Raw genomic sequence first — 26,069 nt, forward strand, 5'->3', positions numbered from 1 at the left:
GACCAGTAAGTTCACAGTGCCGGCTCCCTCACTGTTTCAGAAGCAGAGCGCTGCACGTAATGCTACAGTGTAGCACCCGGCTCCTGTCACTGAGAGGGAGTAGGCACTTTGGTGTCAGCCCTTGACAGGTAACATCCGGGTGCGGCTTGCACCCACCTTGTGATGCCACTGATGGGAGTGTCACATACTTACTGACTGCTTATCTGCTACTCGGGAGATGCCCGGAGAGCAGACACCGCTGGCCACTTTGGGGGGTGGGGCCGGGTTTCTGTCATTAGGCCCCGCCCCCTTCATGGCGAACTGTCGCAAATCGCTGGAGCACAAGGAGGGGGCATGGCTAAATGAAGTGGTTTCACGTCATTTTGCCCTGTCCCCTCTGTACGAACCAACAATTCACGGCATTTACCTTCCCATCCTGCCCACTTCCCTAGGAAATGGGCGGGATGCAGGAGATCCGGATACTCTTCCGGGGGTGCGGGGAGTGTCATGGGCGTGTCTGGGAATGCTACTGCGTTCCCAATGGCGTATCCACAGCTTCAGAGGCCATGTTTAGTAGGATTTGAGGAGAGTAGCTAGAGTAGACCCTAGGCTACCAGCAGCAGAGAGATGCCGGTCACAGAGAAAGAACCTAGAGGAAGATGCACCATGGAAGATGAAGCAGACATGTTCACCTGTTGGTGCAATGAGTGAACCTGAATGGCAGGTGGCGGTTTATCGCATTGCTGGATGTGCTGAGCCAGAAGAATATGTAGTGTACCAGAATTCCAACGTCCGCCAGCTGCAGCCGGAGAGCGTCACTGTGTCCCTGGAGCTCCTTAAAGGTAATGCTGTCCCAGGTTACAGCTATAGGTGGTAAGCCCGATCCTATAACTACGTTATACTGGTCCATATGTGCCACATAACGCTATCAATAGATGGGGTTATGTTTGACCGATAAAGGAGAGAAGCTTCACAGTGAGTACAGAGTGTGAGATTTTGGGGGGCTTTCATCCGTTCTAGACAGACCAGGTGGTTTTGTTTTGACTACGCTTTCATACCCACATGCCCAGGAAGGTCTTGGCATGACACATGGGACCACACAACTTCTTTTATAACCTGGATCAATCTAGAGCAAAATTGGCATGGCAAATCCTTACAACAGAAACCTTGGCCGTAGCTCAGGGCGCAGATCTTAAGTTACTGACTGCCTTTTGAAACATCACCAAAATATCCTTCAAACAGGCAAAAACTCCCAGTAGTAATGCAGGCTGTATATTTTCCTTAGGGGGAGATTTACAAATCTTGGAGAGAGATAAAGTGAAGAAGTTGCTCATAGCAACCAATCGGCTTCTGTCATTTTCCTACCATAGCCTGTAAAATGTCAGTTAGAAGCTGATTGGTCGCTTTGGGAACTTCTCCACGTTATCTCTCTCCAAGGCTTGTTACATCTCCCCCTTACAAAGAAACAGCCTTGCATTCTCCTACTACTTTTTCTCTCAGAAATATCAACCAAAGAGAGAGGTGGCTTGAAGGAAGGTGTTTTTAAAGTTGGGGGTCAGAATTATTTTATATTTAACCATTTAGCCATTACCAATCACAGGAAAGGTGGGGCGAGACTATCGATGGTTTGGGTCTGCAAATACGCAAAGTAATTGAACTGCGGTAGCACTAGAGCAGTGCTTACAAGCAAAGGGACTTTGCCATTGAAATAAACTGAATAACTATAAAAACTATTTGCCATCAGGAAGAAACCATTGATGGTTACAAACAATTGATGGTCAGTGGCCATCCCTGCCTTATTTGGCACGGGATGTAGAGAGTATGCCGGCCATCGAAATCCAAACCCGGGACTAAAGATAGGCATCGAAATCCCGACGGCTGAATCTTGACAGCCGCCATTCCGGTTACAGGTACACCGGGGCGGCTTAGCTGTTAGCCACAGGGGTGAGGGGGGGTTAGGGTTGGGCACTAAGGGGAGATGCTTTGGTTTAGGCACTAATGGGGAGGGTTAGGATGCAAAAAGGGAGGCTTAGGGCATACTTCCCAACAATTCCAGACCTCCAGGCGGGACAGGTCGCAGCGGAGCCTCGCGTATTTCCCGGGTTTCGTGACTTTGGGGGGAAGCCGCTGGGCAGCCCCAGGCAGTCCTTACACATGAGAACAGATGTTCTCCTCCTGCACACCTGTGCTCTCCCCAACTTCCCCCCCACCGCGGGACACTGCGGCCCGCTGGTGGGACAGCGGTACAGTCCCAGAAAAACGGGACTGTCCCGCTGGATTCGGGACAGTTGGGAGGTATGGCTAGGGGGAGAAGGGGGGTTAGTATACTTCCCCGTCTTGTTGAGATACCGAGCATCGGGATGCCGCTGTCAGCATTTTGACAGTAGGCATCCCCACTGCCGGTATTTCATACCAAACCCATTTCGGACATCTATTAGACAGAGAGAGCAGCCCAAGCAGACTTCATGTAATAAATATGGGGGCCTGGATAAAACATAGGCCCTCATTCAGAGCCGTACGCTCTGAGCAGAGCGCACGCTCTGCATGAGGGCCGGGCTCCTTTTTCATGGAGCGTCCTCCTGGACGCTCGTATAGCTGTGGGTCACCACCCACAGGCTATACGAGCGTGCATTTTGATGGTCGCGATGGTCGTGACCATCGAAATTGCGAGCCGGAGCCTGCGGTTGAGGTTTTCAACCGCAAGCTCCGGAGTGATTTTGGCTCTATCAGAGCCAAAATCACTCCCACTGACATCACTAGTGATGTCAGTGGGCCGGCTTCTGACGGGAGGCGTTCCCGTTGGAACGCCCCCGTCAGGGAGGCACGCCCCCGGCACGCCCACCAAAGGGGGCGTGCTGTCAATCAACATTGACAGCACGCCCCCTTTGATCGGACACAACGAGCGAAGGAAAGTCCTTCGCTCGTCGTGTCTGGCGCATGCGCACGACGGAGCTCCCTCCGTCGTGCGCATGCTCAGTGCAGACCATCGACCCACTTGCGAGCGTACAGCCGCTCGCGAGTGGGTCTGAATCAGGCCCATAGTTTCTAACATTTTAAAACTACCCCCAGGATATTCCTGTGACTGGGTAGGAGCCTATTTAATATGATGATACATCAACTCATGTTAATCATCATATTAAGATGTGAAGAATTATGAACAAAAGAATGTGAGAAATGAATATACAGAACTAGGAGGGCTCTCACTATGCAATCACATGAGTAATACAAATGTATACAGTATGTGACAGAACAGAGATGATGCTCCATGTACACCAGCATGTCACTCTCCCTCAGCCCATTGCCAACACAGACTCCATGATGAGTGTGGGCATCCCGGACGTCGCAGCCAATTACAGCTCTCCTCTCATCAATCGCCGTGTAAGCTGCAGCTGAGAGCTGTGTTGCCATTGATGAGTGATACCGAGCCCGGCGATTGGTTGCTGTTGACTGGCGTTGGCCGTGTTTACCAGGCGGCTTCCGGTACACCCGGTGCCCATCTCTCACCCGCCGGCTCCCGACCTGTACCGGCAGCGCTGGGAGGGATGGTACAGGCGGAAGCCGGGCCCTCCTCCATACCCGACCCAGTAACCGGCGCCGCCATCATCGCCTGCTCTGGAGAGTTCTCCTGACCGTCCATTCAGTATACGGGCAGAGAATGGCCAGCGGGGAGCTGCAGGGCAAGTACCAGAAGCTGGCACAGGAGTACTCCAAGGTGAGGAGGGCTGGCAGTACCCATAAACCGGGCCATGGCCCCTTCCTACATATATACTGTACCAATGGCATGCCTATATGTATGAGGAGTGGTGATGCCACCCCTGTACTGTGTGATGTGGGGATGCCACCCCTGTACTGTGTGATATGGGGAGTGGGGATGCCACCCCTGTACTGTGTGATATGGGGAGTGGGGATGCCACCCCTGTACTGTGTGATATGGGGAGTGGGGATGCCACCCCTGTACTGTGTGATATGGGGAGTGGGGATGCCACCCCTGTACTGTGTGATATGGGGAGTGGGGATGCCACCCCTGTAATGTGTGATATGGGGAGTGGGGATGCCACCCCTGTAATGTGTAACCTGTGTATGGGGAAGGGGGATGTCACCCCTGTAATGTGTGGCTTGTGTATGGGGCTGGGGGATGTCACTTGCATCACATTAGGAGCGTGGTCTGTGAAGGAATGTATAAATATAAGCATACAATTTAGATAAGATGGGCCCGAATCGAAGCCTCTGTCCCACCGTCTCAGCTGGCACATTACGTTGTTGTGGGAGATGGCGGTGAGCGGGTGCAGTGTTCACCAACCCCTGGTGTCCTGCCAGTTAATGTCTTTTGATGGGCTGTCTGATGCTTTTGAAGGAATAGGCACGCCAGCATTGTGTTGTGGCCATGTTCCCCTTATAACCATGCCCCCAGCTACGTGTGTCCCAATATGATCCCCACAAAGTTGGGAGGTCTGGTTTAACTCTGTGATCACCAAACTCTACTGGATGTGATGAGTACTTTGTAGAAGAATTATGCTTTGTTACAGATTGAACCTTGTATGCTAGAAAGAATAATGTATCCCCTACATTGATTTTAGAAGTCATCTCATAAAACGGGGACAAACCGTGTAGATGAATACATATGTGAAATCATAGTGTATTGAGGACTCTGCTTGTGGGATTTAATTTCATACTTGCATGCAGTGCAAATATTTAAATCACTTTTTTATATTTGGGTAACTACAGCTAGCTCTGACTATGGGAGTGATTCAGCGTTGGGTGTGAAAAAAGCCCTTTTGAGTACACACAATCTAGTATTTTGGACCCATCATTTGGCAAGTCGCTGGCAATTGTGTGGAAATTCTTCTCCTCTATCCCCTGTTCCACTATGCTCCTTATGTCCTCCCCTCCCCTCCAAGTTCATCCTCCTGTTCCTCCCGGCTCCTCCCGAGTTCTTCCCCCTGGTCCTCCCGGCTCCCTCTGTTGTTCCCTCTCATCTTACCAATGCTCTTCTCTATTCCTTCAGTCTCCCCATGGTTGCTGCTATTTCCTATGTGGCTAAAGGACCTCTGTGACGTATCCACCACGTGACCGCTGCAGGAGGCTGGACTGCTCCTGCGTTACCATCCACTAGGGCATAGAGGGGGAATAAATATTTGTGGCGAGCCACCGTGCCCAAAGCGTGGCGAGCGGACACTTTTGGTCCCCCGTTAACATCCCCACCCCTCCCCCTTTCAGGCCGGGTCACATGGGTGTGACGTCACAAGTCCATCGGGCTTGTATAGTCTAGACCTAACCGTCTCCCCATGCTTTTCCTCCTGTTCCTCCCATTTCTCCCTATTGTGATTGCGGAAGGTTCACTGAAGGGGGGAGGGGATTAGCTGTTGGAGAGGAGAGACTGTGGTGTCCAGGCAGCCAGTGAGAGCTGTGCGGGAAGTGGCGTGGCCTCCCTGCAAACTCTCTATTGCTCCTCACAGCATTATATAATAGATGTGAATCTACACACTTGAATTGTGACATCTGTAGGGTGTATCTAATGATACGTTCAATGATAAATACAGCACATAGATGCGTTCTGTGAAAATATCTGGTTGTAAGATGAATATATTTTTATCTATGTTGTGTGGGCACTTTATAGTAGGTATAGTAATGTGTTTTTTAAGGTTATTGTATCCAAGAACACTGACACCTAACAAAGTATTACAGTAGCTACAGCGCGTTTCCATGCTCATTCTGTAGTAGCACGCGAAGGCCTTTAGTAGCGCAGGGGACCACGGGTGTCAGCTGCTGGTGACTGAAATGACTACAGAATGGCTGTGGTCAATGTGACAGATTGCATGTGAAATGCACAATTATGTCATGCAAATACACTCGGATCCAATTGTAAATGATATTTATTGGGCCGATTCAATCAGCCGCGTTAAGTGGAGATTTTTACCACAGTTTTTATTACCGTGCACTTCACGGGCTTTTCCCAGTACGTGCGCTCCCGCGATCCTCGCTATTCAATTGGAAAATGCTGATTGCGGAGGTCGCACGATAAGTGTACATGGTTTTACCTGTGATCGGCAAATGCCCACTCTCACTTATTGCATATGTTTGCTTGTAGATGCCAGTTTGTGAGATTTGTTCTATGATGGATGTCCTATTTCTTTTGGTATGCCTTTGTTCTTGAGACTTGTACACATTTATACTTCATAAAACAGGGAGGACATATATCATTGTTGTGCTTTTAATATTGAGCTGAGTCTATTTTAGGGGGTTATATAATGCTTTTATGAGGGTGTGGTATATGTTGTTGATATTCATGTCGGCACTGATTAAATGTCAACATGATTAAAATGTTCCTGTAGTCTAGTGGTGACTTACGTGGTCTAGCGGGGTTGGGTACGGGATTCTGGTGGTCAGAATCCCGACTGGGTTAGAATACCAACACCTGTCGGTAGGTACCCTAACCCTTACTCTACTTCCCCGCACCCTAAGCCTAACCCCCCTCCCCCCCCCATGCTGCCTAAATCTATCCCTCCCCTCCCAGTGCCTAAGCCCACTACTTACCGTCGGGATGCCGGCGCAACAGAGATTCTGACTGGTGTCAGGATTCCAGCACCGGCATTCTGAGCGTCGGCATCCCATACTCCGGGATTATGACTACATCCCTTCTGGCAGCTCCATCTGTAAGTATAGCGCCTAAACCCCTAACCCTCTCCCTAGTGCTTAAACCTAACCTCCCTGCCTAGAGGTTTTTTTTTTTATAATTTTTGCATTGCTCTAAATCTGCTGTTTTTGTTTCAGCTGCGGGCACAGAACCAGGTGCTGAAGAAGGCCGTCGTTGATGAGCAAGCCAATTCCGCAGCGTTGAAGGTAGGCTTTCTTTATTGGTTGTGTGAAGAAGGTTCTTTAAACTCGACATTGCATAGATAAACAAGAAGAGAGGAAAAGGAGATAGGTAAAATCATGGAAGCACCTTGGAAAACGATGGACACCAAGCATATCGGAAGGAAGGGTTTCCACCCAGGTGTGGCTAATGCAGTATTTAAACTAGGGATGTGCAGGCTCGGATAGGTTCGAGTTTGCACGTGGAGTTCGGATTTTTCCCTCCAAAAAAACGGAACTCAGAACGAGGCAAAACGTCATCTTACATGGACGAACATCATCATTCCTGGTCTTTTGTCCAGGAATGATGATGTTCGTCCATGTAAGATGACGTTTTGCCTCGTTCTGAGTTCCGTTTTTTTGGAGGGAAAAATCCGAACTCCACGTGCAAACTCGAACCTATCCGAGCCTGCACATCCCTAATTTAAACCAATACTATGGTTAGCATTGACGGAGGTTTCACTGACGAGTACAGTTCAGCTAATGCTTCATCAGCAGCGGTGTCTCACGTGACGCTGTCATGCTCCAGGAGGGTAGTACCCATGCAGGGCAAAGCAGATGAACAACTGTAGAGCTTTTGACTTATGTCAATACTTGATTGTCTAGTTTTGCAAAGCGAATGAGCAGCGCACGACTGAGCTATAGAGGACGGAGATGTGGACAGGTGAGTCCTATTTCACCACGGGTTAGGAATGTGCGGCTGGAGAACTATACAACCCTGAGGGACCGTGACATTTACTGGTGGTTCCATAATGCTGTCTGGTGCGTTTTCCTGGCATGGTTTGGCTGCAGTCCTGGCCACCTCAATCCTACCGCTTCATCATCTTCACGTGTCTCCCAGGATAACCATGCTCCCGGCCATAGTGCCCATATGGTCACCCAGTGGTTTCAGGAGCATGACACTGTTTTTTTTTTTTTTTATCCACATGTCAGGACTTTCTTATTCACCAGATGAGAACCTAACTGAACCGTTATGGGATATACTGGGAATACCGTGTTTTACACCACTTGCTAACACCCAGTTGAGTGACTTTTCTGGAGAGTAATAGTGCTGCATCCTTCCTGCACGGTTCCAGGTGTTGGTAGACAATGCACGTCGTGAAGGTGACACCCTAGCATCTGTAACAGAAGATGTGCTCATCGTGTCTTGGTATTAGCCCTAAGGGGGAGGTCCGGCTCACAATTACTATTCGATGTGTGTGTGTGTGTGTACATACCCACTAACAATAAAACAAGTCACAATTGTCCACACCCACCAAGAAAAGCAGTAAAACTTGGGACATGACATCCATGCTGTGAGATAATAATCCACATCCCTACTCACAAGATAGTACAATCAGCCATTGGTTGCCCTGATCAGCCAGCTAGTTTCCCCCTGGACCTTGTGCACGTATTGAATTAGCCCAGACTCGGGTGGAGTCACTGTTTGTGGTGAATATTTACTCTGCGGCAATTGCGTAATTAATGTTCAAAATCTTGAAAACAGGGTTTTGGACTCTTCCCTAATTGTGCCGCCTGTTCTCTCTCTCTTACTTGATATTCCCGGAACTATCCGTGGTGTACCCTCCACATGGCAATAACTGCTATCAATGCCCGTTTTAGGGTTACATAGTCGCCGGGGTAAGTAACTATAAAAGTGTGCAATACTGGATTGCTCTGTGCCTGTGTCACAGGTATTCCCAGCAATGCTATTTACCTCCTGGCAGACCAAGCAGTGCTGAGCAGGCAGTGCTGAGCGGGCAGTGCTGAACGCTGCAGGGAACACTTTGCTGCTCACTGGAGAGTCACCAGAGGCACTTTGGTCAGCGGATGACCACCTCTTATGCACCCAAACTTAATGTGTAACTTTAACTTTCTACTTTGTTTTATGGGTTACCTGTTAATATTTACGTGTTCTTTGTGAGCATAACACTTCTAAAGCTAGCTGTATTATTTCCTACAGCACTGTAGAAGACACAAATATGCAATACTCCACATAAAACTACAGCCTGCCTGAACAAGTGGAAAATAAAATGAGTTTGTGCAATAAGGTATCTGCCAGCTTATAGAACATACATGGTTGTAGCTATGGCTGTATGCATTTTACAGCAGAGGCTTACACTATGATTTAGTAGTTAGGTCCCCTATCCCCCACACTTCACCACTCTTTCTCTTACTGTTGGGTAACTAGACCTTATTATGTATAAGAGAACCCACCTTGGCAGTATGTGTCGATGATGGCCGCTTATTAATAATAAACTACAAGTATATGATTTCATGAGCCACAGCGAATGATACCAGTGACCCCACTCATTTGGTCTTCATGGGGCCCATCGCAACAGCTTCTGCTGGTGGACCTTATGTGAAGTGTCAGTTAGGATTTTATGTTATCGGAACCCTCATCTGTGTTTATTGGCTGCGATGTCTTGTCCAGTCGGCCTCTATTGAACCCAGATGGGATTCGATGTGCCCCACCGTGGCGTTTGGAGAGCACATGGAGTGCAGGCCATGTACCGGGTACCGTGAATGTTCCCGGCCATGAGTGTCCCACAATCCTTCCTGTTTGTAGAGCATAATGAAAAGGTGGATGTTTCCTTTAATGTAGTAGGATCTAAAAGTATGTTCCTTCTATTATTTCAACCAGGAGCAGCTGAAGATGAAGGACCAGTCACTGAGGAAACAGCAGCAGGAGATGGACAGTCTGACTTTCCGAAACCAACAGCTGGCCAAGAGGGTGGAGCTGCTGCAGGAAGAACTGTCCTTGATGGAAGCCAAAGGCAAAAAGACTAAGGTACTACGGCAAAACTTTTTTGAACCATGGCACCCTAGAGTATCAGCATTGTTTTCATGGCACCCCTAAGCCAAAAGTTTGTTATTGATAAATGTAGTAAAGTAGTAAAATGAAGTCAATTGTGTTTATCTGTCATCCTTCAGTACAGTTATGTGGTGGTGGACAGGTTTTCCGCTTCTGTTTGTCCACATATTTACATGACATTGACCATAAATAATTTGACATGATGCTGGACCACCAACCTGAGGCACCCCAGGGTGCCACGGCGCACAGTTTGGGAGCCACTGTACTACGGAGTCTATGTACTAAGCCTTGGCAAGAGATAAAGTACCAACCAATCCGCTCCTGTCACTTTTCAAACACCGCCTGTAACATGACAGTTTGGAGCTGATTGGTTGATACTTTATCTCTCGCCACTTTATCTCTTTCCAAGGCTTAGTGATTAGATGATGCCTTTGTGTTGTCTTCTATAAGCGACCTCCAGTTTCCTTGTCTCCTACAACCAAAACCAATTGCGCATATGAATAAAGAAAATGACCCTAAAGACAAAATATCTGCCTTTCTTCTGTGCTTTATAAGTGAGGCTGGGGTCCTGATTCTGCGTCGTCCGCGATGTTGATGTTGGACGCAGTTGAGCATTTTCATTGTTTTTCCTGCTGCGCATGCGTCTTTGTTGCGCTTTACATGTATCCAGAGTCCACGCGCAAAGAGGCGCAGTAGCGATTGATATGCGTAGTCTCAGAAATGTCTTGGAAAAAGTAATGGGCGTTCGCTATTCCAACGCACGGAGATGATACCTCTTATGGGGGTGTTATGGGAGTGTCGCAGGCGTTTCTCTGAAGTGGTTGCGAACTCTGTTGCCTATTCGCTCACACTGGAGACCATACTGTGACGGACAATCTGCACTTAGCATGGGGCTGGTGCGACCAATGGTTGTATCTGGAGACGCACCAAGCGGTGTTAGAGCGTCTCAGTCCTTACACGTGCAGACACACTGCTGTGCGCCAAGGAAAGGCCTGTAGCGGTATTTGCATAAAGTTGCAGAAGCAAAACCGGTACAACTCTGAATCGGACCATTAATGTTTTACTTCAGTGCGGTGCATTAAGCTGGGCTACACACACAATGAAGTGGCCGACCAGCCATTGTGCCGACCTAGCGGGAGATTTGGTAAGCTGTACACACAGATCGGCCACTCCATATGTCTGTCCTGTCATCGCAACTGGGCTGGCATTTAAATTTGCCCACCCAGTTGTGAGATCGTTGTTGGCTGGTCTTGCAGCCGGTGTACTGGCGGTCGGCTGGGTGCCTGTACACGTATGCAGATGCGCTGATATATCTGCACTGACGGATATGTCCCTGAACGACATCGTTAACAGACATATCGGGTGTACACACCTGCCGATTCACTACTGATGTATCATTTGTTGTTCGATATATCTTGTAATGTGTAGCATTAGGAAGTTGTAAATCTGTGGAATGGGTTGGATATGGAATGCTGGCGGTCAGAATCCTCCCCCTAACCCTCCCTCCCTAGTGCCTAACCCTCCCTCCCTAGTGCCTAACCCTTTCCCTAACCCCACTACTTTGTCGGGATTCCGAGAGTGACTACATCCTTGTGCATTATCCGCCTGGAACATTTTTCCGTTATATCACCAAAGTAATATAATAGGGAGCTGCCAATTCAATGACTGGTCTTTGAGAAGACATTAATTATTTCTTAGCCCAAATGTTAATTCGTAAGGTGTTATCAGCTAAATCAGGGGTAGCCAACCACTGTCCTCGAGAGCTAGTAACAGTTCATGTTTTTCAGATTGCCTAGCTGATGCACAGGTGTATTCTTTACTCACGAACACATTTGAAAAGATCCACAGGTGGAGCTAATTATTTCACTTGTGACTCTATGAGGAGACCTGGAAAATATGCTCTGTTGGTAGCTCACGAGGACCAGGGTTGGCTACCCCTGAGCTAGATGTGAGAAAATAATAGACAAATGATTACTCTCACTAAGTGGTGTCCTAGAGCATTCCCATGTTCTTATATCTATTTATTCATAGACTTGTTTGCTCACCTGGAAATAGGCCCGTTCGATACAAAAGTTATTTAATAACTAAGTTATTGAGTGATTTGATAATGCACAATGATTAATGCTATATCCTTCTGTCGTTCAGAAACACGTGGAGTCTTCCCAGATGAGTCAGGAACAAAAAAGTGTCTTTGATGAGGATCTCCAGAAGAAGATAGAGGAAAATGAGAGGTTGCACATACAGGTCAGTAACAAGTTAAGTTTTTTTTTTTTTTTTTTCTTTGCTTTCTTAGGAAAATCGAAGCCTAGGGCTAAAAAAAAAATGTCAGAATTCTAACTTGGATGTACATGCCAGTATGCGTTCATATGCAGAATTCACAAACATTTGCCAATTCGCTTTTATAGTGGAAGTTAAGTCCCTCATACACTAGCGACAGATGGTGCCAATTCGCTGATCCCCAGACGCTGGGGTCGGCGCATCGGTGGCATCCAGCATGTTGTATTTTACTGATTTGCCGATCACGATCAAAATATGATCGTGATTAGCAAATCGTGGATTTTTAACATGCAAAATCTCACTGATTACCACAACGGATCTGCGATCATCGATGGCTGCCAGTCTGCAGTACCGGCCCGATCGGGGTCTATGGGGCGCTTTAGACAATGAAAGCAATTGTGTAATTGGTTGTTGCGCTATGTAAATGCAGTTCTGGTAATTAACCCCTAATGTTTAAAACCTTAGGAGAAAGCACAACGGACCATGGCTTGGAAAACAGCCGCGGCCACTACCACGTAGTACTTAGTATACAGACTCTGTCACACATATATACAAGTATCGCATATCAAATGAATCTGCGCGGTCTCCTGAAGCGGTTTATCACACCCATTAGCGACTAAGATGCATTTTTGGGGTGAATAAGAAGCTCGGCGCAAGTAGTCAGGCGGGACCTGGCACGCCAAGAAGGCTGATTGGCACGACTGCAGCAATAGTGTATGAGGACACATCTGTTATTTTTATATGTTTGTAAAATAATGTACCGTTATAGCCTATAGCTGCATACACACACAACGATTGAGTTAATGAACGATTTTAGTAAACGATTTTCTACCTTGAAAAAATGAACTAAAATCGTTTACTAAAGTTGTTCATTTACTATGTTCATTTAAATGTAATGAACAATTTTTATGAACTACAAACGATTTTTGCATATTAACTTAATGAAAATCGTTGAGTTGACAAGTCTGACTGAACTACAAACTACAAACGTGAACGCACATGAACAATGATTGTTCATCGTTTGACTCAGAAAGTGAACGATTTTTTCAAACGATTATCGTTAAACGATATCTTTAAACGATAATCGTTCAAAAAATCGTAGTGTGTGTATGCACCTTTATGAGTTATTTACAGTAGAAGGAGCTTAATTGCTTTTGAGCATTGGGTCAATTTGCCTTTTAATAGTTTTTTTTAATTTTTGTTCCCTGTGAGCCTTTTGGCTGACTTATATACTATACGGTACAGAAGCCACAGGATGTAGCTTGGCTGGATAGGAATGTATTGTTATAGAGGAGGAGTACAGCAAGCAGGTAATAAAAGCTGTCTTTATGTTTACCTTGTCACTGTTACTTTTATACTGTGTTTTTTGTCCTGTGCTGCTAAAGTAAAGAGAAGCACAAGAGGGGTAGAGGGCCCTGCTCGTAAGATCTTACATTCTAAGGGGGAGGGGCAGACAAACAGGCCTGACACAGATGGGAGCAGTTAGGGAGGAAGGAGCAAGTTAGGTTGAGAGCTGGAAGGTTTTGATGAAGTAGTGGGTCTTGAGAGCCCGTTTGAAGGATTGTAGAGAGGTGGAGAGTCTGATGGGGAGAGGGAGAGAGTTCCAAAGGTGGGGAGCAGCAGGGCAAAATCTTGGAGGCGGCAAGTAATCAGTTGGCAGGGTGCATTGTTTTTGAATGAAGAGGGCTGCCAGGAGAGTGAAGGGAGATCAGGTCAGAGATGTAAATGGGAGAGGAATAGGTGAGTACTTTGTAAGTGAATGTAAGAACCTTGAATTGGGTTTTGAAGGGGAGCCAGTGTATAGCTTGCAGGAGAGGGGAGGCAGATGCAGAACTTTTGGAGGGGAAGATGAGCTGAGCAGCAGCACTGAGGACAGATTGGAGAAGAGAGATAGGAGGAGGTTACAGCAGTCCAATTTGGAGACGACCAGTGAGTGTATGATGGTTTTAGTAGCATCCTGGGTGACAAAGTGTCTGATCTTGGAACTATTTTTTTAGATGGCAGCGACAGGACTGCGAGAGGTGCTGGATATGTGTTTTGAGGGAGAGGGGTGAGTCCAGGATAACTCCAAGACAGCGCACTTTGTGGCTAGAGGAGATAGTTGTGCCATCAATTGATGAAGAAAAATTTTGGGAAGTGAGGTTATGTGGGAGGGTGGGAAGACAATCAGCTCAGTCTTGGACATATTAAGTTTAAGAAATCGCTGGAACATCCAGGAAGAGACAGCAGAGAGACAGTTGGAGATACGAGTGAGGGGAGAGGTCAGGGGAGGAGAGGTAGATCTGAGTATCCTCAGCATAGAGAGGATATTGGATGTCAAAAGAGCTGATGTGTTCACCTAGAGAGGATGTATATAGGGAGAATAGGAGAGGTCCAAGAACAGAACCTTGGGGAACACCTACTGTAAGATGTGGGTGGATAGAGGAGTCATAGTTCTAGGAGAATGATCAGAGAGTAGTGGCTCTTGGATTTGGCAGCAAGGAGGTAATTGTTGACTATCATGAGGGCAGTTTCAGTGGAGTGGAGAGAACGGAAGCCAGACTGAAACAGGTGAAGCAGGGAGTGGGAGGAAAGAAAGGCGGTTGTAAACCATTCGCTCAAGGAGTTTGGAGGCAAAAGAGAGATGGGTCCGGTAGTTGGAAAGAGTGTACGGATCAAGGGTGGTTTTGCATGGGGGAGACAAGGGCATGTTTGAAAGCAGACCTGACTGTGCCAGATGAGAGAGAGAGAGAGATTGAGGAGGTGGGCAAGATGGGAGCAGGCACAAGGAGAGATTTTAGAGTAGGAGACTGGAAAGGATAGGGTCAAGGGGGAGGTGGAAGAGGGGGGAGGGAGGATCGTATGAGGGCCATGACTTCCTCTCCAGATACAGGGGAGAAGTATGTTACAGCTGGTGAAATGGATGAGGAAGGGTGATCCAGGAAAGGAGGGGGTGGAGTGTTGGTAGGATTGTTTTTATTCTTCAAAATGTTTTTATTGCTTTTTTTTTTTATAAAGATTGTACAGAGAATCAAATATTGGCACATTTTTAATGTAATAAATAATATATTTAGCATTAAAAAAAAAGTCATAATATGGGAATCGGCTTATAATAAAGGCTTCAGTCCAGGTATAGGACATTATACTTCAAACTTAGACATGAATATAAATATAAGGACTGCATTGTGTTACTGTCTTTGAATTGAATAAGCTCCATAGCTTAGTAAATATGCCAGTCAAAATTGAAAATAGTAGATACTTAGGGGAAGACACCAGACAAAGGAAAGAACAATAGGGAAGTGGGAGAGAGAATAATTCTTTGGTCCATATATACATATCAGACAGAAAACAACTCTTATCTACAGACAAAGAAATAAAATAAGACTAAGATAAGATAACACAGCCTTTGGTTAGGAGTCGATAAGATCGGAATCTTTGATATTGGGCTCAGAGGAGGAACCAGGTAGCTATAGCTAGATTTTACACTGTTGATGTTACTCTCCTGAGGAGGAACCAGTCTGTGTTTTGTGAAATTTCTGAAATACTTGATTTTGAGTCTCTGTATCTAAAGTTTCAATAAATTTACCCCATTTGCGATAGAAATGGACCACACCTGTTTCAACATATGGGAGAGTGGAATACCTGTCGTAATACATTAGCCGTAATAAAAAATCTTTTGACGCATGAATAGTGGGGTTTTGAGTGAGTAGTCCAATATGACTTTCTTCGCAACAGTAACCTCTACTATAAGGAAGGGAGTCAGCAGATGTTTACCCGATCCAAAGTCCCACTTGGTAAAATTAGCAAATAGGAGAGCCAATGGATCTAACGATATTGAGTTGTAATGATGTGTTCAGGTATACCACCAATTTATTCCCAAACTGTTTAATAATCCTACACTTCCACATGCAGTGTATAATGGAAGCATTATTATAACCACATTTATTACAAGTTCCCATTTCAGAAGAAATTATATGGCAACCTTGAGTAGGGGTAATATAAGCTCTGTTAATTGTTTTAAAATGGACTTCTTGTAATAAAGTTGAGTTTAGAGTACATATCATTTTTTGATAATTATGGAGGGGTTCTTGCCCAATAGCTATAGAGGGAAAATCCGATTGCCAAGATTTCAGTGACCTAGTTCTATATGTGGTTCTAGAGACCTATGAAACTAGAGACATTAGGAAATCATGTGATTGAGGTACGGTCATAGGAGGCGGTATAGATTGAACATAATGTCTGATTTGGAGGTAAAGATAAAAAAATAAGATTGAGGAAGTCCATACTTTTTCTCTCAAATCAGAAAGTTAGTAATTTACCTCCTGAGTCGAACACGTCCGCTGTAGAACGAATCCCTTTTAACCTGTAGTTTTTTTGTAAATAGGATTTTCCAATGCTGGCAAAAATTGAGGATTGCCCCAAATTGGAATAAAATTAAAATGTCTGGGGTTTCTTTTAAGGGTTGTGTTAAAGGCCCACCATGTAAAATGGGTATCGTGAAACATTTAAATGATTCCAATATTCAGGAAGTATGTCAGATCGCGGAGAGTGCAGGAATGCTCCTGGGGAATAAGGTGCTAATAAAGCACAGTCTATGAGGGGAATTCAATTAGAGGTGAAAAGCCATATTCGCCTGTTTTTTTTGTGAAAAATTCGCCTAAAAAAAAAATTCGCCAAATTCAATTCCAGGACAATTTTGCCTAAGTGGAAACAATTCTCCAAAAATGATTCTCCAATCAATAGCTGGTGAAAAGAAATGCAAAATCTTTATTTTGGGGTGCAAACGTGGGGTAACGACTCAGACCCCTTTGGACAGCCCCCCAAAGGACAAATACGCAAAAAAACCAGAAACTAAAACCTAAGAACACCCCAAAAAAGACATGTCATTTTTGGGGTAAAAATTTAAAAAGTGGGGGGATAAACATTAAAAGTAACAAAAAAGACTTCTTGGGGGTCCACAAATATGGGTCAGGTGTTTTTGGGATTGCAGGTGCATGCAGCAGGTGGATTTTTCTCGTTTTTTAAAAGTTTACTTTAGAGACATAAAAACATGCTTGCACCCATTTTCAAGCAACCCAGGACTATTTATTTTCACCAAAAAATACTGCTTTATGCCATTCTTCACCACTTTTACAAAGACGCTAATAGCAAGCAATTTACACAACTTAAGTACGCAAAATAGTTTTAATAGGGCTATTAGTACACATCTATATTGATTCCCTATATTAGAGCATCTTTTTCTGGGGTACAGACTGATTTCCCCAATTCTTTCTGTACTTTTCACCTGTTCCGCATTCGCCTATTTCCGTTTTCGCCTGTTTTGCAATTGAATTAGGTGAAAAGCGGGGACGAGCACGGAATAAATTTGCCTCTGAAACAGGCGAATAAAGCGAACAGTCGGACAGGCGAAAACTTCACCTCTAATTGAATATGGCTCTATATGTGGTGTAGATACTACGTGTAAGTAGCCAATCTGTGATGTATCAATGAACTGCATGTGTAAAATTCAGAAGGTCGGGAAGGCCAACGCCCCCACCTTCTCTAGTGGCTTTTAATTTGGCTTGTGCTATTCTGGGTTTTTTGTTAGACCAGATACATTTTATGAACAATCTAGTAATACGAGTCATGTCTATACGGGATAATTTTATTGGCAACATCTGGATCACGTAGAAGACAACCTGGGGAAGAGGATTGTCTTGGTCACCGCTATTCTACCAAGCATCGACAATGGCAACAACATCCAGCGGTCCAACATCTTACTTATTGGCTGAAGTAGAGGCATACAATTTTAGAGAGTAAAGTTTTGAGAGCTTTGCAGGAATTTGTGCGCCCAGATATTTAATCTGAGTATCTAGAATTTTAAACGGTTTTAATGACTAAGTCTGAGAAAGTGTGGCAACATCTCCAGAAATAACAACATGTGTCTCTGATTTCTCTACGTTAGTTTTGTAACCAGAAAATTTACCAAACTCCTCAATGATAGCCATAACCCTAGGAATAGATTCCGAAGGGCCGGACAAAAATAACAGCCTATCATCTGCAAATAGTGCTGCTCGCAGATCTATACTACCCACTAGAATACCCTGAAATAGAGGTGACTGCCTTTAAAGCTATTGCCAAGGGTTTGAGCGCTATGGCGAACAAAAGTGACATTGGGCATCCCTGTCGAGTGCCTCGTTGGATTAGAAAGGGATCAGAAATATGCCCATCGCACACGACCTGTGTAGTGGGTCTGGAATACAATGTTTTTAAAATATATTCAAAAAGCCCTCAGTAAATCCAAATATCCTCAAAGTATCACTGAGATGTGGCCACAACACCATGTCAAATGCCTATTCAGCATCTAATGACAATATAACTTTTTCTGAGTGGCCTGAAGACTTCGTAGCAGATATTATAGCTGACAGAACCCTTCGTATACTGACCACTGAGTGTCTGCCTGCAATAAAACCGGTCTGGCCTTCATGTATTATAGAAGGTAATGATTCAATCTTTCTGCCATATCTTAGTCAAAATTTTATAATCTAAATTCAGGAGGAATATGGGGGGATAAGAGCTTGGATCACTGAGATCTCGACCTGGTTTTGGCAGAATTCTGAGAATCGCTGAGCTAAAATGGATTGGCGTGGTGCTGTGTTGAATCATGTGATTCAATACAAGCGTGAGCGTAGGATACACTGTTTTAGAGAGAATATGATAATATTCTGCTGACAGACCGTCAGGGCCAGACGCCTTTCCTTTTTTCATACTATGTAACGCCTTTTTCGCCTCCGCTTCAGTCACAGGAGAAACTAATAGATCATTGAATACGGTGGACACTTGAGGTATCGGCAAAGCTTCGAAAACTTTGCAGATTCATCAGTGGGATAGGGGGTCTGCCCATCTGCATATAATGTCTCATAAAAAGATCTCATTGCCTCCATTACATGCACTCCTGATGTGGTGAAAGACCCATCAGGAAGACGTAGGGGATGAACTATCGAGGGAGGATTACTGCCTCGCGATAAATTAGTAAGTAGTCTCCCAGACTTCTTTCCAAATTGATGAAATCGATGGTCCTTTTTAAACGTGAATCTACTTTCCATTTGAATAAAAAGACCATCGAAATGGTCTTGGCCTTCAAATAATTAATTCTATTTTGGTTGTTGGGAGACGAAGAGTAAGTTTGAATTGAATTTGTAAGTCACTGTTGGGCTGAGGGGAAGCAGTCGTGAAGCCAACTGCCTATCTACCGGCAGCCGGCTTCCCGACTGTCTTATCCCGGCAATGGAGAAATGCCGGGCGTCTAGATGTAGGCCCGCATTTCCCCAACGCCGGGAGACCGGCGCCCGTCATCACGATCGTAGTGATGCCGGGCGCCGCGAGCGGACAGCCGCGGGGGGGGGGGAGGGTTAGGTTTAGGGCTCCCGGGGGGGACTTAGGGTTAGGCACCCCCCCGGGGGACTTAAGTTTAGGTAGCGTGGAAGGGGGTGGTTAGGGTTAGGCACTCGGGGGGGGAAGTTAGGGTTAGGCACCCCTAAGGAGGGTTAGGGGGGTTAGGTTAGTGGATACTTACCTATCCACGATCGGGATCTCCAGCGCTGTCGGGCTTCCGCTGCGTCGCACTCTGCTCCTGTCGGGCTGCCGCTGACGGGAATCGAACCGCCGGCCGTGCGGCCGGCGGTATTTCATACCCATTCCGGGCTGAGAGAGACTCTTCCGCAAGTTTTTTCCAATGGGCTGCTATATAAGAGATGATCGCTCCCTTAATTACTGTTTTGGAAGCTTGCCAAAATAGTATTGGATCTGCCTCCAAATGTTCAAGGTTATTTGGTTTCTATTCTTCCCATGCAGCTTCGATTTTAGCACGGAACTTTAAGGATTGTGCTAAATATGTCGGGAATCACCACGTTCTATAAATACCTTTTTGTTGTAATTTACATGAAGCCCAAACCTCAAGAGAACATGGTCACAGAGACCAATCGGTTCCATCTCTGCCTCCATTGTGTGCGGTAATAAGGCTGTAGAAAGGAGCATGTAATCTATGCTGGAGAACGTGCCATGAGCCACAGACCAGCAAGGAATATGATCCCTCCAGCGGATGGAACGTCTTCCAGATATTTAATAAATTTAGACTAACTGCAAAAATGGTGCCTCCAGTTTAGGAAGCTTACGAACCCGCTTAGAAGGTCCCTGTCTGTCTAATTGTGGTAAAGAGATTAGATTCAAATCCCCACAAACACATAAAGAATCAGCTGGATGTTGGCTAAGGAGAGCAATCAATTGTTGAAAAAAAATTTTGAGCAGACATTTGGTGCATATACATTGCAGAAAGTAATTATTTTTTCCCCCCCCCGCTATTGACGCTTCACATAACAAATATGGTCCCTTTTTTTTTGCCCATTTCAGCTCGCACCCCCTGGGAGGTGCGAACTGAAATGGTGCATCGGCAGCTGATTGCGCCCGACCGGAGCAACAATTGAATAGCTCCTGTTGGGCATGTAGTGGGGTGAAACAATTGATTTCCGCCCTAAGTACGGTTATGGATAATTGACTGTGAACATTGAACCGCCATGTACAGCCTTTCTTTATTTTTATGTATAATTGTGATGGATACATTTGTAATTGCTGTAATGTTTTGTACTAGTTTATGTGTGACTGAAGGTGCATACACACACAACGATTTTTTTAACGATATCGTTTATCATTCAATCGTTGAAAAAATTGTTCACTTTCTGAGTTTAAACTATGAACGATTATCGTTCATGCTCGTTCACGTTTGTAGTTCAGTCAGACTGACCAACTGAACAATTTTCATTAAGGGAATATGCAAATATCGTTTGTAGTTCAAAAAAATCGTTCATTACAATTTAGATAATCTGACAGAAAATCGTTCATAAAATTGTTGGTAACAAAATTGTTGTGTGTGTATTCAGCTTAACAATGGCCCTCATTCAGAGCTGCTCGTAAGCGGCCGCTCGTTCGTTGTGACCGATGTTCGCACATCTGCGCATGCGTACGGATTGTAATACGCATGCGTGAACCAGTCAGTGCGGCCGAAAATCGTTTGTTCGCTAAAAAGCGAATGCCTGATAATTTGAGTGACAGGAGGAGGCGTATGTGGGTGGTAACGGGGGAAGGTGCTTGAAAACGGGGAGTGGAAATCAGAACGCAGGCGTGCTTAAAGGTCAAAACGGGCGTTTTATGGGTGTGCATAATTAATACAGGAGCTTCATTGACCACGTCACTTGGTTATTTTAAAGTCAGAACTGCTCGCAAGATTGTGGTAGGAAAAACCAACCACAAGAATAGCGAGCAGTTCATACGCTGTTCGATGTACTCGATTAATCTATTAAATAGCGGACATGACGTATGATGCGAGCAGCCAGGGGTCGTCTTTTACAAAATTACGACCGCATGTTTTGTTCGCTCGTTCAGACATAGAGGCGTGAACAGACCGCAAAGAGCGAACGGTTCATTTAAATAGCCACCCCCTTTTTCTGAACGAGCGAGCGCAAATAGCGTCCGGCTCTGAATCAGGCCCAATGTTCGCTGTGTTGCATGATAATGTAGCCTGTTTGGTTATTGGCAATTGATGTTATAAATTAGAAGCCGTTTGAAGGGTATATAAACTGGATATGACAAGTGGTGAGACACCCCCACTGACGAAGTCTTGGGGAGGAATATAATTAGGTGCGAGTTTGGTCCCGTGAGGCAAATTCATGGCAGTCGCATTGCGAATTCCATTTGTACTTCAATTCCAGACGCTCATTTCTTTTTCAGAATAAATTCTCTTGTTTTTGTTTGCATCCCCTGAGCAGGTGAAAAGGTAGGGAAAATCTTTATTTTAAGGTAAAAATGTCGGGACTTGCTTCAGAACCCCTTGGACCACCCCCCCTAATGAGTAATTACAGATGTTTGCACATCTAGCTCCCTTGCAGGTTTAACAGCCCTTCTAGTCGCGCCTTGCCGTGGCGTGACTCAGTAGCGCTGAGTATCTTTTGGTGCGTTTTTTATTTTTTTTTACCTTTTTTAAATGCGTCTTATTCGCACGGCGATGCGAATAGAATGCACAAGCAGGGCGCATCTGCATGTGAAACGCTATGTTAGTGTCGCTGCCGCTGACACTGTAAGGTAGCGTTTCATATGTAGATACACCCGCAGTCGCACAGAATATAGACATGCCGCATATCATTTTACGCAGCAGAAGCTGCTTGTGTCCTATTCGCAAAGGTAAAATGTCATCCCGAAAGACACCCGGCGCTACCGAGTCACACAGTGCTCACACGTTTTGTGTAACGCGACTAGTAGCACATGAAGGACAGATGTATGTGGACACATATGTAGGCATTTTGACATTTTCATTTGGTTTAATTGGACCAATAATTATATGTTCTGTTTTGAGGTGAAAAAAAATCAAATGGCCTCAAAATTATCCTAAAATAAGCTCTCTATTCTTTTTTTGCTAAATATTAATGAAAGTATTTATTTAAACTAAAATAATTTGCTTTTTATCATTTTTTTTTTTTTTTTTTTACATTTTGTAAAGTTGCCTCAAATTATTCCAAAAGCAGTATCTTCTACTTTTTTTATTTTTTGCATTTTCCATTTATTTCCTTTGCAATTAAATAAAATTCTTCAGTGCACAAATCAGCCATTTGAAACCTTTTTAAAAGCGTACAGTACTTTCCTTATGGCCACTAACAGTCTGCTATATGATTTTGCTAACAAATTTGTAACTTTTTTGGGGTCCAAGAAAGTCTCCCCACTGTTTTATGCTATTTTGCCTGTTCGTTTTTTGGTCGAAATTCATACGCATTTTTGCTGCGAATTGTCATATCTAATTGAATTGTGCGTATCTTGGGTGCGCGCATGAAGGCGAAGTGTGCGAATTTAACGCCTTTTGCAAACTCTCACCTAATTGAATTCCCCCCCTCGGTATGACGAAAAGCGTCTGGGCGGAGCTACTTCACAGAGCCTGAGACGCATTGAGCACTGTGCTTTTGGTCTGGAATAGAGGCTTGGAACACACGTGGCATTAGCAGCGTTCCAGTGTTCGGTGGTTAGAGCCGTGACTGCACGCTGCTGAAGATCGATGGCTGTTAGGTGACATGGTACGAATGAGCTGGGAGCGATGCTTCGGGACCAGGCTGGTCATGTGATGATATTCTAACACTGAAATGTACATAACTGATGCCAATTGTGTTATTAAATTTTTTTTTTACACTTTACAACTTGTGCGCACCTTACGGTTTCCTAGAAAATATATATATTATATTGATTATATAGTAGATATGCATTTATGTCAAACATGTTTTTATGGTGGCTTGCCTGATTTTGTGGAACTACATGTCCCACTAACAATGTCAGCTTTCCTGCTGGATCTTGTAGTTCCACAACAGATGGAGAGCCACCAATTGCCCGTGTGTGGTATTAATAGCGCTTTTGTACAAGACATGGTGGGATCTTGTACACGTTACCCCTTGATTTGTGTTGTGTAAGTCTATAATATAATACCACAGAAGATCCCCTGACAGTCCGTGGCTGCAGTAATTCTCTCACACAAGGGTCATTTCTGTGTTCTTAGTACTTTGAGGCCAGCGAGAAGCACCGGCAGGTAGAGGATGAGCTGAAGAGTCGGCTGGAGATCCTGGAGACGGGCGCCGCTCAGCACCAAGCTGTCGTGGATGGCCTGAAGCAGAAATACATGGAAACCATCGAAAAGTTACAGAGTGACAAGGCAAAGCTGGAGGTGAGCAGAAATCATCTTCTCTTGGTTTTGAGAGGAACTATTGCATTAAACATGACTAAAGTTCCTTCCTGGGCTTTGTCTGCTTGGTAGCAATGTTGCTGACAGTGTGGAAAGGCAGAGTGGGTGGGGGAGGGGGGATAGTGACACCGCACCATTGCTCTGCTGATTCAGCTTAAGGAAATGTTCTCCTGTTTTCTGTTCATACTTTTATTATTAATTTTTTATTTTTTTTGTTAATAATCGGTTGTTGAAAAACCTCTATAACAGCAGGGGCGCCATTGTCAAAACTCATTTTAGAATTTATATTTAAAAGAAAAAGGAGGAGTTGTCCATTTTGGACAGTCCCCATCAGAGTTGGGTTTCTCCTGTGTAAACACCGGTAACATCGACGCAGATCGGGCAGCTGCGCATCCTCTAAGTCAAGTCTGACCTGTCTGGAACACAGCGTCTCTCATGCTGCGAACGAGATGAGATCGCAGTGGATTATTTATGCAGGCCCTTGAAACGGTGTGTAAGCGCTCAGACACACCTGCGTTTCCTTAACCCACCCCATTGTTGCCTCCCCCCAAATGCTGACTACCTGTCGCTCACTCTGTGAGTGAATCTTCAGTGCGAACGTAATCGCCAACCAATCACTGTGCGTTCACAATACGGCTTTCACGCATGTGCAGTGGGTAAAAATTGCTCACCATAAATATCGGAATTGCGTAAATCTTGAAGTCAGGCCCTCTGTATTTTAACTTCCGCTAAACGGATCTAAATGAAAATGGAAGGTTGCTATGCGTTGCAGCACATTGTGCTGTTTGCACGATGCAGTGACATTAGGAGATCACTCTTGGAGTATGTTATTGGTTGCTGTGGTCTGTCCGCAGCACGCGGAAATGGCTTCAGGCGCATTCATCGTTTTTTCTGTATTTATTGAGATTATGCCGCTGCATCCTTAATCTGCTGGAATTTAATTGAGGAAACATGGGCGTCTAACCTATATAGTATATATCCCTCAGGTCAAAGCTCAATCCCTGGAGAAGGAGGCCAAGGACTGCAGGCTGCGATCAGAAGACTGGTGAGTGCTTCTGCAATGGAATGTGTCATATTAAAGCTACACAGTCAGCAATCCATGGGTTTTGTGGAGCCACGTAGTAAATACATCAGTTTCCTACTGTGCCTTCATTGACCTGTTACTATAAATGCTGTTATGAAATGCCAGAAAATGCTGCCATGTGCCAGCTTACACCTTCACTGACACTGCTGTATAAGACTGCCTGCAAGGCTTTTACTGCACTGGCACTGCTATATAAGACTGCCTGCAAGGCTGGTACTGCACTGGCACTGCTGTATAAGACTGCCTGCAAGGCTTTTCCTGCACTGGCACTGCTGTATAATACTTCATGCAAGGCTGGTACTGCACTGGCACTGCTGTATAAGGCTACATGCAAGGCTGGTACTGCACTGGCACTGCTGTATAAGGCTACACGCAAGGCTTCTACTGCACTGGCACTGCTGTATAAGACTGCATGCAAGGCTGGTACTGCACTGCTGCATGCATGGCTGGTGCTGCACTGGCACTGCTGTATAAGGCTACATGCAAGGCTTCTACTGCACTGGCACTGCTGTATAAGACTGCATGCAAGGCTGGTACTGCACTGCTGCATGCATGGCTGGTGCTGCACTGGCACTGCTGTATAAGGCTGCATGCAAGGCTGGCACTGCTCTATAATGCTGCATGTAAGGCTGGTGCTGCACTGGCACTGCTGTATAAGGCTGCATGGTAATGCACTGACATTGCTATATAAGACTGCATGCAAGACTTTTACTGCACTGGCACTGCTATATAAGACTGCCTGCAAGGCTGGTACTGCACTGGCACTGCTGTATAAGACTGCCTGCAAGGCTTTTCCTGCACTGGCACTGCTGTATAATACTTCATGCAAGGCTGGTACTGCACTGGCACTGCTGTATAAGGCTACATGCAAGGCTGGTACTGCACTGGCACTGCTGTATAAGGCTACACGCAAGGCTTCTACTGCACTGGCACTGCTGTATAAGACTGCATGCAAGGCTGGTACTGCACTGCTGCATGCATGGCTGGTGCTGCACTGGCACTGCTGTATAAGGCTACATGCAAGGCTTCTACTGCACTGGCACTGCTGTATAAGACTGCATGCAAGGCTGGTACTGCACTGCTGCATGCATGGCTGGTGCTGCACTGGCACTGCTGTATAAGGCTGCATGCAAGGCTGGCACTGCTCTATAATGCTGCATGTAAGGCTGGTGCTGCACTGGCACTGCTGTATAAGGCTGCATGGTAATGCACTGACATTGCTATATAAGACTGCATGCAAGACTTTTACTGCACTGGCACTGCTATATAAGACTGCCTGCAAGGCTGGTACTGCACTGGCACTGCTGTATAAGACTGCCTGCAAGGCTTTTCCTGCACTGGCACTGCTGTATAAT

At 45.4% G+C, this 26,069-nt stretch overlaps 1 protein-coding gene across 1 annotated transcript in view; it reads left to right on the forward strand.

Annotated features, from left to right (window-relative positions):
* Window positions 1-3,369: 3,369 nt before the first annotated feature.
* Window positions 3,370-26,069, forward strand: part of PPP1R21 (protein phosphatase 1 regulatory subunit 21) — an 84,885-nt gene continuing 62,185 nt past the window's right edge. The window contains exons 1-6 of the mRNA XM_088450726.1: window positions 3,370-3,691; window positions 6,751-6,819; window positions 9,455-9,601; window positions 11,771-11,869; window positions 23,448-23,612; window positions 24,617-24,675. Of these exons, the coding sequence (XP_088306852.1) occupies window positions 3,635-3,691; window positions 6,751-6,819; window positions 9,455-9,601; window positions 11,771-11,869; window positions 23,448-23,612; window positions 24,617-24,675 (596 nt within the window). The 5' untranslated portion in view covers window positions 3,370-3,634. The remainder of the gene's footprint in view (window positions 3,692-6,750; window positions 6,820-9,454; window positions 9,602-11,770; window positions 11,870-23,447; window positions 23,613-24,616; window positions 24,676-26,069) is intronic.

The sequence above is a fragment of the Taudactylus pleione genome, unplaced genomic scaffold (genome assembly GCF_031769625.1).
Source record: "Taudactylus pleione unplaced genomic scaffold, aTauple2 ptg000522l, whole genome shotgun sequence".
NCBI lineage: Eukaryota > Metazoa > Chordata > Amphibia > Anura > Myobatrachidae > Taudactylus > Taudactylus pleione.